At 54.0% G+C, this 11,348-nt stretch overlaps 3 protein-coding genes across 3 annotated transcripts; 1 reads left to right on the top strand and 2 right to left on the bottom strand.

The window, feature by feature from the left end:
- The first annotated feature begins 83 nt into the window (after positions 1-83).
- HER10_EVM0003199 (5-azacytidine resistance protein azr1) lies at positions 84-2,573 on the top strand. Its single transcript, XM_035472883.1, has 2 exons — positions 84-377; positions 432-2,573. The coding sequence occupies exons 1-2, from the start codon at positions 308-310 to the stop codon at positions 1,604-1,606; spliced, it is 1,245 nt and encodes a 414-aa protein (XP_035334784.1). The 5' UTR covers positions 84-307; the 3' UTR covers positions 1,607-2,573.
- A 139-nt stretch (positions 2,574-2,712) lies between these two features.
- HER10_EVM0012425 (uncharacterized protein) lies at positions 2,713-4,528 on the bottom strand. Its single transcript, XM_035481821.1, has 3 exons — positions 3,546-4,528; positions 3,162-3,491; positions 2,713-3,109 (listed from the first exon to the last, which is right to left on the bottom strand). Exons 1-3 carry the CDS (start codon positions 3,736-3,738, stop codon positions 2,985-2,987), a joined length of 648 nt encoding a protein of 215 aa, XP_035335450.1. The 5' UTR covers positions 3,739-4,528; the 3' UTR covers positions 2,713-2,984.
- A 3,299-nt stretch (positions 4,529-7,827) lies between these two features.
- HER10_EVM0001389 (uncharacterized protein) lies at positions 7,828-9,702 on the bottom strand. The gene is made up of 2 exons (XM_035471137.1): positions 8,933-9,702; positions 7,828-8,834 (listed from the first exon to the last, which is right to left on the bottom strand). The coding sequence occupies exons 1-2, from the start codon at positions 9,410-9,412 to the stop codon at positions 8,190-8,192; spliced, it is 1,125 nt and encodes a 374-aa protein (XP_035334636.1). The 5' UTR covers positions 9,413-9,702; the 3' UTR covers positions 7,828-8,189.
- Positions 9,703-11,348: the final 1,646 nt, after the last annotated feature.

The following is an 11,348-nucleotide window of genomic DNA, read 5'->3' on the forward strand; positions in this document are numbered from 1 at the left end:
TCAGCGGGAATACCCCGGGTAGATAGCATCCCTGGGGAATCTGGGGTTGGGGCCTTTTTCTTATGACATCAAGTGGACGTTGCATTTCCTTTCAGATGCGACTACCTATCACAAGTCGTCTGTCCATTTGACGTTGCGAGAGTGCTCGTGTCAAAGAAGCGTCTCGAGGTACGAGAATATCTTGGGTCCGCAATTTAGCTATGTGATTCTAGTCACATTTCTAACGAGCAATTGATACGGTTAATATGCGGACTGCGGAAGCACCGCATCTCCAAGAAACACTCTACATCGCAGCACATTGGAAGCAATGGCCGCAACGGTGACAGTATTGCGCCAGCCTCTGGTCCTCCTCCCTGCCACAAGGCCATTGTCACAAGGTATGGTCTTGCTTTACTTCGAATTCTAAAATCCGCGTACTGATTATTCCTCAGCATCCGTTAGCTTCTCTAAGTATCTCGCCCGACAACGGTCGACCCCTCCGACGAACATCTCATCGCGATACTTCTCAACAGCCAGAAGCATGAAGTCCGACTCGGCTGCAAAGCTATCCTACCACGTTGCTGCGTCTTTTACCGCGAAAGACCATCCCTACGATCCATCAACGCACGTCTTTCACTTCAATCCCTACAACCGTATCCAGCAGAACCGTAGCAAACGCTCCAGACCAGACAGCGGACACGATGCCTTCTTCGTCAGTCGAGTTGGCGACTCTGGCGCTGTAGCCCTTGGTGTGGCTGATGGCGTCGGCGGCTGGGTAGATTCTGGTGTTGATCCGGCGGATTTCTCACACGGTTTCTGCGATTACATGGCTTCGACAGCCTACGGACATGGTTCAATCAAAGACGACCCGACCACAAAGGGCACGGGCGACAAGGAGCCGCTAAGAGCGCAAGATCTGATGCAAAAGGGATACCAGGCGATCAATGAGGACAGTACCGTCATTGCTGGTGGCAGTACAGCGTGTGTTGCTGTAGCATCCTCAGACGGCAACCTCGACATTGCCAACCTAGGCGACTCTGGCTTCATCCAGCTTCGATTGAACGCCGTACACACCTACTCCGAACCCCAAACGCATGCCTTCAACACGCCTTATCAGCTCTCTATCGTGCCTCCCAGCGTAGCTGCTCGTATGGCAGCTTTTGGTGGCCAGAACCTATGCGACTTTCCCAAAGACGCTGACGTCACTCGCCATGACCTCCGTCACGGCGATATCATCGTTTTCGCAACTGACGGTGTATGGGATAACTTGTTTAACCAGGACATCCTCCGTATTGTTAGCAATGTTATGACAACGACAGGCGCATGGCTCATGACGAAGAATGGCGTCCGTGTCGTCGACAATCTCAAGCCCTTTACAAAACCCGCCGAAGACGCCTCAGAGCGACCGTCCGCAAAGTTTCTTACCTTGCAGAGCGTGCTCGCGGCGGAAATCACGTCCGCCGCCAAGTCGGCGAGTCTAAACCGCAACGTCGACGGTCCCTTCGCCAAGGGAGTGCAGAAGTACTACCCGCAGGAGAACTGGCACGGCGGCAAGATTGACGATATTTGCGTTCTTGTCCTCATTGCTTCGGATGACTCCAAGGCTGCGGCCAAGAGTCGCCTTTGAGGCCGTCTTGTATCATTACCAACACTATTTGCCGCATTTGAAGCTCATGACTGCTTTTTCCAGTTGCGCAGAAATTACCCCCCATAGAAGCCCCAAAAAGGAGCGCCACCGCTGCATTTGTCCGTTGGATCGTTAATTTTCGACCGTCGCCAATTTCTCATTCGGTGACGCAGCAATGTTGTACGAAGGATCCTGAGCAATATTCTATTCTCTCATACACACGCAATGAAGAGACGTCGAGAAGTCAGTAGTCAGTCAGTTATAGCAGTATCAAAAAATACCACCCAAAATCGAGTTCTGACCGTTTCATCGTACTCTACCTAAAAACCAATTTCTACTCGCCTCAATCCGTTGCAAGTTTCTCTGCTTGGATATGTGCTTCTCCACCGATTAAACTACACGTTTTGGCTCATGCGATCGGCAGGAACGGTCAAACGAGAGGTCCAATCGTCTTCCCTTTCTCCCCCTTGTTTTCTCTTCTCCTTTGTCCTTGCCATGAAGCGGGGCGAGGCGATGGGAACTTGCCGATCGCTCTGCTCGGGCGGGTTTCTTGTTGCTTTTCTACAGTACCTTCCAATGGACGGAGCCCCTGTTTTCTTTTGAACTCCACGTCAGCTCTGGAGTCTGCACCCGTTTCTCCTTTTTTTTCTCCACGTGGGGTTGGTCTGCTGTATGAACCACTGATCTGGGTGGAAGAAGATACAAGATGAAACAGCTTTATTCTCTGGGGAAACCCAATGGGCTGTGCTTTAAAGAAAAAAAACCTGCCTTGCCTTACATTGTGGATGAAGGGCAGAAAAGACGATGAGTTTGGTGTGGACGGTCCCAGCTCGATATTCTATTGTTTGTCTTTGAAAGTATGACAATAACTCGCCGTACGAATGCATAGTGTTACATGTTCCTCATGCCAGAGGCAGAGCACGCCCGCTTCCGAGTGGGATAGGCGCAAGTCGAGTGACACCACTTCGAGGTGCAGACGGAAATGTCACCTCACCGAGGACAAATGGTCATGCGATGCATGCAGCCTGGAATGGTAATATCAAGACGCGGGGTTAAAATGACCCATGTCACGCTATAGACATCATCGTAGGCAGCAGAACGAGAAATTTGGAAAGGCAACAATGAATTGAATTGTTAATTGATTGTTTACAGGCCCAAAGATTTCCGATGGGCCCGACTAACACACATTGTTTACTTCATCATCCCCTGTCCTTCGAGAGCGTTTTGCAACTCGGCAACTTGACCTGCTTGCTTCATTTGAAATGCAACTCCTGGTCCTGTTTGTTCTTGGATCGCATTACTGTATTATAAACCTTGGTTCGCATCATATACCAGTCATTGGGCTGAGACAGCCCGAACATCCTCTCTAGCTCCCAGCTTACTGGAAGTAGAGCATGGCAGCGACGGTGAGGCCGATCAGGGCAATGGGAGAGCCCATGCGGACAGCGTCACTGCCGGGGACGGTAGTAGGAGAGCTGGTGGAAGAGGTGGAAGCGCTGGTGCCTATTCAATGGGTTAGTCAGGGTTCTTGTGCTTCAAGTAGATGGCGACGTACGGGTGCTAGCGCGGGTGCTGGTAGAGACAGTGGAGGCAGCGGTGGAGTTAGCAGCAGAAGAGGCCGAGCTGCTCTCAGCGGAGGCGGAGGAAGCAGAGGCGGAGGAGGTGATGGTGGAAGCGGCAACGGTGGTGGTGACGGTGGCGGAAGCAGAGGCGGAGGCGGAGGCAGAAGCCGAGGAGACAGAAGCGGAAGCAGTGACGGAGGTGGTCAGGGTGAACTGCTCAGAGTAGTTGGGAGTGCCGGTAGAGTCAGAGATCTCAATGGCGTACTGGTCGGTGGGGAGAGTGGAGGAAGGAGTCCAGGAGAAGGAGGTACCGCTCTGGCCAGCTGAGATGAAGTCAGTATCAGATGGCATCTCACCAGGGCTCGTTATGTACTTACTGGCGATGGTGGAGACAGTCTTGAGGTCGGTGCTGGGGCCGTTCTTCAGGGTGAGAGTAACGGGGCCAGAAGCATCAGACCAAGTGATCTCGAAAGCCTGACCAGCCTGGACGTTGAAGTTAGTGTTGGTAAGCTGAACAGCCTGGGCCATGGCAGCGAAGCCGGCGACGAGGACGGAGGTGAAGCTCTTCATTGTGACGGATTGGGTTGTTTTTCGAAAATTAAGTGATGAACGAGTGTAGGAGTATTAGGTATCGGACTACTGTAATTTAGCAAAAAAGGTCAACAACGAATGTCGGGAATAGGCTCGTGAGGAAACAAAAGGGAGAGAGACAGGCAACGATGGGAGGGGGGACAGCTGGGTAGAAAAAGGCTTCCTCGTCTCGCGCAGGCGCGAAATTAGGCGAAGTCGAATCAGGGGTAGAGCATGGAAGGGGGGGCGTGTGCGGGTTTGGCAGAGAGGCAGGCAGGCATGCGACTTACATCAATACCTAGACGGGGCTTTTCCTATAATTACTCGCACGCGTTACTGTTGCTGGGGGTGTGCGGATGGATGGTTGGCTTTTGGGACAAAGTAGCACCAGAAGATCAGCAATTTGAATTCTGGGCGTGGTGTGGTTGTGATTCTTGGTTTTCTTCGGTTTTCTTCTTGTGCGCAGAGTGTTGGAGCCTTGGAGGGACGTATTTGTAGCGTGGACCAGGCAAGTTTGTTTGGATTGAGATGGTGATGGAATGGATGAAGTGTCAGGTGGGAAAAGATGGGCGCACTTGAGCTTAAGAGGAGGCAGGAGGTATCGAGGTTGAAACAGACAGGCGCGCGATCGAGCCTTCTTCTTTCCTATCTTCCAATGTACTGCGTAGGTACTTATGGCGACATCATAACAAGCACCCAACGCAGCAACAGCCGGGGACGAACAGCAACCGCGCGCACCTTGAGGCTTCTCGAGGGCGCCGCGGACGGCATCACGGCTCCCACTGGGCGCGCGGACTTACATACCTACCTTACCTTAGAGTACCTTAGGTAGGTGCCTTACCTTGGTCCTCACACTGGTGTGGTAAGCGTTTTAAGGGTGGTACGGTACCTTAGCACCTGAGCAAGTCGCAGGCTATTCGTCGCAAATACACTAAGAGAAGGAAGCGACGACAACGAGCGGGGCGCGGGTACCTTCCCACCTCTTCCAGCAGCCCTGGCAACAGGAGTAGCACTAACTCCCAGATTGGACTAACGTGGAAAATTCTTGGAGGGTACCCCTGTCGCAGAGAGGAACCTGGCGAACCCCAGGAGAAGCGCTAACAAAGACCAAGCTTCAGTTTCTTGTCCTTTGGTTGTTTTTGGTACTGGCCGACGTCCGGCCTGACTTCTTTCTGCTTCTCCCAGTCGCCTCCTCTTCTGCCGTAGAATGCAACGACTGCGCGCAGCAGCTTCAGCTTACTAGTGGTGGCGTTCCAGGTTAGCTGCAAATTTTACCTTTGCTCAATTCACCATACATCCGCACGCCGTCGTCCGGTACTTCATATTCGACCTAAGGCAGGTCAGGTAGGTAGCAACTCTAAGACGACCGTATGGTATTCTTACACAGTACCTAAAGTAGATTTCCTCCAAGCTTACGGATACTCCAAGGCGATGTAGGGCGATGTACGATTTCTTACCTACGCGCGACCACTGGGCAACCCCCCGATGCAGCCGTCAACTCCCCTGGTACTCCTAGCTTGTGTCCCCAGAGTCGCCCAAGGCTCCTTATTGGGCCCTTTTGGCCGGGGCGATGGAAGGATCACGACCATCTCGGGCAACAGCAGGGAACTTGGAAGAGGTCTGGGCCTCAACGGTCCTCGCCTGGGAGTCTGGGACTCTGTCCTGGGACCCAGGGCAGTCACTGGCGTCAATTTGAACAATGCGCCCAGCAATGGCACAATCTTCCACATGCCATGCCATGCCATGCCATCTCGCTTCCCTGCTTTTCAGCCCACAGCAAGTGACACCACGTTGGAGCCCGCTGGAACGGCCCAAGACGCGAAGAGACCCCAAAACCCCCTCGGCCGGTCACTGACTCTCTCACCATCGAATGGGTACTCCGTCCATAGGTAGTACAGATCACACTACCCTTCACTGTACGTCCCGACAAGCGGTGGGTACATTCGTTCTGGGCCGGTAATGGGGAAAGGTTCCTGTCGATCTGGGTCTCTGGAGGCGCAGCAAGGGAGAGTGGTGCGCAGTAGACTTCTCCATCTCGCACATTTCCAACGGCCGCCCTCCTCCGAAGCCCCTTCTTCGCATTGGACTGATTTTGCAGCGGACAATATGGCAAGGGCCCTTTTCGCCTCCCATGGGAATGTGCGAATACTTCTGCTGCTGCCGCTGACGCCCGGCTCAGCCTGCAATTGCGTGCGCAACCAACAGCATCCATCCCTCCACCCTCCCTTCCAGCTCGTGTTCCATTTCTCCACGGCAAAACTTTACTTTCCGCGGACCAGTCACGAGCCGCCTGCGATCCCATCATCAATCCGAGTTGGCAATGACAGCTCAAGGCTCCCCCACCACACTATTGGAGGTGACGACGCCTACGGATGCTGGATGCTCGTGAAGGTGGCTTTTACGAGTGGTATATCTGTCGAGAAAACCTGTGCAGAATGCCCTGTGCTTGTGCATGTGGAAGACTCGAAAATAGCATCGGCACTTACACACCTAGCCTTGATGTGTTGGGACACTTACGTCGTCAATCGTCCGAGATCTGTGCTTCATCTGCAGAGTAACATGCCTGTACGTTCCGTTCCACGCCGTGTTGTGTTTGGGTGGGTGCACCGACATGACTGACGCGCGAGACAGCAGATGAGCTGCTGTTGACATAGTCAAGCGTGTCAAGTTCCTTTTCCTTTGGTTCACCAAGCCACTGCTCTGAAAATCAAGCAATACTGGTGTCCGTACCGTTTCGCAAGGACAGTCAGACGCACATCAATCTGGAATGGGACAATCCCCTAATACTGACCAAGACAGCCTAGGAGAAGGCGTGGCAGGCTACGGATCGCCTGATGAGGATCTACCGAGGGCCTCTGGGGAAAAGATTTCACTCGCGCCTTCGCCCGCTTGATCCGTGCCGCGAGTTGCCATCCCGCCCCATCGGTCCAAACTGCAAAGTCTCGCGGAGGAGCCAGGAGCATACATATATTGCATATATTACCGTCCCATTTGTTGACGCGCCTCGCTGAGTCGCTGCATCCTTTCATATCATCGCGCCAAAGCGGCAATCTCGCTCTCTTTCGGGTGACCGGGGAGCCTCCTCCAGAACGATGAACAAGATGCAACGACGTCAGGCTCGCCGCTCGCCTATGCCAATGGCGTTTTCCAGTTCCCAGTTCCCACCGAGTTCAATTTCCAATGCACACCCCGTTGGGTCCCGTTGTGGAGACCAACATTGGCCAAATCTCCCCAGCGCACGCTACTTCACGGCTTGCACGGTACCTGCATTCTGCGCAATGGTCCTTGCTTCTGGCCTCCAATCGACGGACTCGGACACTAACAGCTCTCGCCTGACGGCCCTGGCCCAGGACTCTCTCATTGGGACCCTGTCCATGCGTATGCGTCCTCCAGAGAGGCTCCACGCCCGACGACGGGAAGCCTGCAGCATCGACAGGGCATCGCCTGGCTCTGACTATGTCGTCCGAACCCGTCAGCAAGTTTGTTCAATATCCAAGTCGTTTATTTACCACGAAATGCAGCTCCGACAGAGCCATCGGCCCAAATCATCGGATACGGCAGCTCGCTGGAACCGGCAGCCTCTTAACCTCCGTTGGGAATACATGCAGGGGTCGCACCCTCGCTCTCTCCGTGATGGGCTTGGCTCTCCATGCTTTGCATATTATCCACCCAAACCACTAACTCCGTACTTGGATCTCGCAGTAGGTAGGTATCTCAACCCTCAACCAGCCGTGCGATGACACTTCATGGCCATGCCATGCTTGGATCTTGGCTTAAATGGAACCAGCCTGCTCGCTCAGGGGGCGTTTCACTCTGATACTCGACTGGAATGGAAAGGCACCAGAACCACGGAGTTTTCCTCGGCTTGACTCAGATGACGCAAGTATACCTCTCTGACGGCGATGATTGGAATGCCGGCCTAGCAGCCATCAGTTCAGGTCAATTCAATCATGCCGTTTCAGCTCATAGCTCGGTCAAAACATCAAATTCAGACTGGGGCGATGAATGTTCTGCAACGCCACAGCCGCGTGCGTCAATCAATAGACGCATTACGTCTCGTTCGCTGAAAACGCTCACCAAACCGTCAATCTCGTAACTTGACCGAAGAAACAGTCTCCCATGAGAATTTACAGGCTTTTGAATGTTGAAAACCAGGCACGCCAGGCCGCTAGCTGGATCGTCCTGGTGTCTTGTGTTCCAAAAGGCTCACAAACCCACATCCATGTGACAGATTGCTATCTTACATCAGCTCAAAGCCTCCCGTGCTTCAGCAAAAGACAACACTCGGCGAACTCACGGCCATTGCCCGACATGTATGCATATATGCTGTTGCGCCGGTCTATCAGTTAACCCAATGGAAAGGGACGAATAGCGTGAAGGGCCGTGGCGGTGGCAAACTCACAAGAGAGGCCTCCTCTCCATGTGGTATGTAGCTTTGACTGGCATGATGTCTATTCACGAGGCGAGCCCAGAGTGCATCGAACGACACCTCGCCGAACACCCTCAGCCTCCTCCTTGACTTGAGTTATCGTTGCTCCTCTTCCCCTAGCCTTATCCACAAAATCATCGAGTGAACCTCCAACGCCAAAGTAAAGCCGCTTCGCTCCAACCAGCGCCTGCGACTGGCAGTTACTACGTTGGCTCTGTTCTCTATTGAGGATGGCAAGGACCATTTCGTTGAAAGCGTCGAGTGCGAAGGGCGAGTAGATGGTTTCCGCTCCAATAAGAAGGGTATCGAAACTGCTGGACCCGTCCAGCTTGGACTGAGTTTCATAGAGAAGATCAACAAGCTCCACTGACCAGCCACCAGAAATGAAATTGAGAGAGATTTGGGAAGACATCAGGAACTCCTTGAATTGCTGCAAGACCTCTGGTGTGAGTTCGAGCTCGTCTCCCATCGCGAAGGCCTCCTCCAGGGCGGGGTTCTGGTCTCTGCGTTCCAGAGCCCAGGCGAGGATAAAGTTAGGCAACGTGACCAGTTGCAAGACTGTCGGGTTGTAGTCGGCCAGGGTCAGCAAAAGTGGCGATCTCGGCGCTGGATTCCTCATGGTCCATTGCAAGAGAGCGAGCGATGGGAGCCCTGTGCCGCATCCAAGCTGCGCATAGGTGAGTTAGCTTTCAATTTGCCACTTAGAATAAGAATCAAAATAAAAATAAAATAAAGAACGCGCGTCAGGTGTTCAGATGCTCGTACCTCGATCACTCGGAGAGGCCGTTGCTTGAGCAAGTCCAAGTATTGGCCATTGGCGAGAACCTTGACGAGGTCCACGCTGCTCTCCCAGCTCTTGAAACCGCCCTCGTAGACGCCCGTCTTGACATCGTGGCTGCCGAGGCCTTCGGCATCCGCACCGTCACCGGCGGCCTCATCCTCGGCCATGAGCTGCACCCGCACGTCCCAGAGCTCGCGACGAGGGATCTTGATGAGGCTGCCGTCGTCCAGGGTGACGTCCAGGGTGCCGAAGGCGACCTTTGAGGGCAGCTTGGAGAGCATGTCCTGCAGGTCGTGGGCGGTGGGCGGCAGCTGGGGTTTGCCGGGCACCGGAAAGGCGCTGGCTGTTGCAGCGGACTGCGGGGTCTCGGGCTCCGGGGCGGGCGCGGAGGCCTCGGCGGCCGGGACGGAAACGGAGTCGTCCTCTATGTCATCGCCGCCGAATCCGAAGGAGAATGATGCCATATTTCTCTTCGAGGGTGGGAGATGCCGCGTGGATTCGCAGGATTTTTGTACGTACCTTTCTGCAAAAGATGAGTGAGTTGGGTACACACGAAAGAGACTATGAAAATGTGGGGGCGCGGGTTCACTCACAGAGTCACACACACAAACACAAAACGAAACGCAGTCTCTTATTGGAACCTCACCGAGGCAAGCTACCTTATCGGGTGTGTTTGTCGAATCGAAAAACCAACGACAACAGAGCTCTTACGCCACTCGAATGACTTGGTGGCTTGCAGATGTGAGAAGTCTTCTGGGGCAGTGAGTCGATTAAGCTTGAATAAAGCTTGCGCTGCTGGTGCCTGTCTGTGGCATGAGTTGGTATAGTCAGGAAGTCAACTGCTTGGATTGGACTCACACCCAGTCCAAGGTTGGGTTCAAGCCGTCGCCACCAGCAAATCTCGGCCAAAACAAAACGTCTTCCTGTTGCTCGCATGTCCAAGGCACCCAGAGAGTTACCAGCTACTAATTGGCCGAGTTGACCATCAAGCCAATCGGCGTCGGTGGCCCAGACTGGGAATGCTTGCTTTTTGTTTGCCAGAAGTTCTTCCCTATCGGCGCTTTATCATTCGAAGACTCTTCTACTTCTGCACCAACGCCGCCCGCCGCATGTTTGGGCACTTGCTTGGTCGCAAAGAGACCAATAACCAGCAACTTCTCAGAGAGGCTCCATGCGGTGCGGCGACTAGGGATGAGGCATCACAACTGAGCGATTGTCTCATATCTATGTACCTGTACAGAGCCACGGAGCCTCCCCTTCGGCCTTGGATCTCGTGCTTACCAGCCCAACACCCATGCCCTGCTGGCTTCTGCGAAGGCGAGGATGAGTTTGAAAGCTGCAACTTTAATAGGCTGAGTGGCGTTCGGGAAAATGATCCGCAGCTGAGCCTATTCCTCCCACGTCTCTGACCGCATCTCTCACGCATGCTCTGCTCTACCCTCTGCGCTTGCGCTTCACATAAGGTAGATTGAAGAAAGGGGGAAAGCCGCAAGCTGAAGAGCCAGCGCCCGTTTTTGGCACATGACGAACCTGCAAGCCGTGGCCGCAGCGGTTCATGGGCTCAGCTACAGATGCCTGCCAGACAGACACGCATCTCCGCATCCTAAAGGCCCGGAGGATCTGGTGCATCTCGAGCTTTGTGCTCCTTCAAATGAGATCTCGTGTCTCAGTGGTCAGCAAACGCGCGAGGATGCCGCCCCCCTCCCGTCATCCCACCATCTCTACCATGCGGCGCCGAACATGCTCACGGCCGATCGACGATGGACCCGGCACTCGCGATTCCTTCTCTCGGCGATCCACTCTATCAGGGTATCACATATCCCCGTTCTTCGGTTCTTTGTCAGCTGGGATGTCGTTAAGGAAATAATGAAGCTGATAGAACGGTCGGCAGCCAATGCATCCTCATCCTCAAGACCGCATTGTCTTTTGCCTCCAGGAAACGGCCGGGGTCAGACCCCTACAATGGCATCTTCTCCATCCGTAGATACGCCCCGGTTTGCGCTCCATATCGCCCCCCGTCCGCGGCACTCACCACGATCCCGCTCCGGCTCCAAGCCTCCATCCTCCAGTGCGGCAAGAGTCGTGATTCGCCACTCACCGTACTTAGATCCATGCCATGAACACCCCTCAGCCCGGTTCTCCCCTCCTCCCGCCGTGGTTGGATGGTTTACGACCTGGTCCAGCCCAGGACCCTTTTCTTGCTAATCGGACCTTGCTTGACCGCAACGAGCTAGCAGACGTGCAGACAAACCATTTTGTTCAATTCTTCTGCCCATGGACCAGCCTTGTTCCAAAGTCGTTTGGATACGTGCAGCCACACCATGTGCCGTTGCACCTGCCAAGATTGATAAACTGCCCGTCGTAAATCGACCAACAATGAGGCCTGGTGCAGACCCCTCT

The sequence above is a fragment of the Colletotrichum scovillei genome, assembly GCF_011075155.1.
Source record: "Colletotrichum scovillei strain TJNH1 chromosome Unknown Contig00004, whole genome shotgun sequence".
In the NCBI taxonomy this organism is placed as follows: domain Eukaryota; kingdom Fungi; phylum Ascomycota; class Sordariomycetes; order Glomerellales; family Glomerellaceae; genus Colletotrichum; species Colletotrichum scovillei.

Bases quoted from the DNA above. Each gene is read 5' to 3' on its own strand.
- HER10_EVM0001389 (XM_035471137.1), bottom strand. From the start codon at position 9,412: ATGGCATCATTCTCCTTCGGATTCGGCGGCGATGACATAGAGGACGAC. The intron at 8,835-8,932 runs GTACGAGCATCT...ACCTATGCGCAG, and splicing joins GGCCTCTCCGAGTGATCGAG to CTTGGATGCGGCACAGGGCT.
- HER10_EVM0012425 (XM_035481821.1), bottom strand. From the start codon at position 3,738: ATGAAGAGCTTCACCTCCGTCCTCGTCGCCGGCTTCGCTGCCATGGCC. The intron at 3,492-3,545 runs GTAAGTACATAA...ACTTCATCTCAG, and splicing joins GACTGTCTCCACCATCGCCA to CTGGCCAGAGCGGTACCTCC. The intron at 3,110-3,161 runs GTACGTCGCCAT...CCCATTGAATAG, and splicing joins CAGCACCCGCGCTAGCACCC to GCACCAGCGCTTCCACCTCT.
- HER10_EVM0003199 (XM_035472883.1), top strand. From the start codon at position 308: ATGGCCGCAACGGTGACAGTATTGCGCCAGCCTCTGGTCCTCCTCCCT. The intron at 378-431 runs GTATGGTCTTGC...ATTATTCCTCAG, and splicing joins CACAAGGCCATTGTCACAAG to CATCCGTTAGCTTCTCTAAG.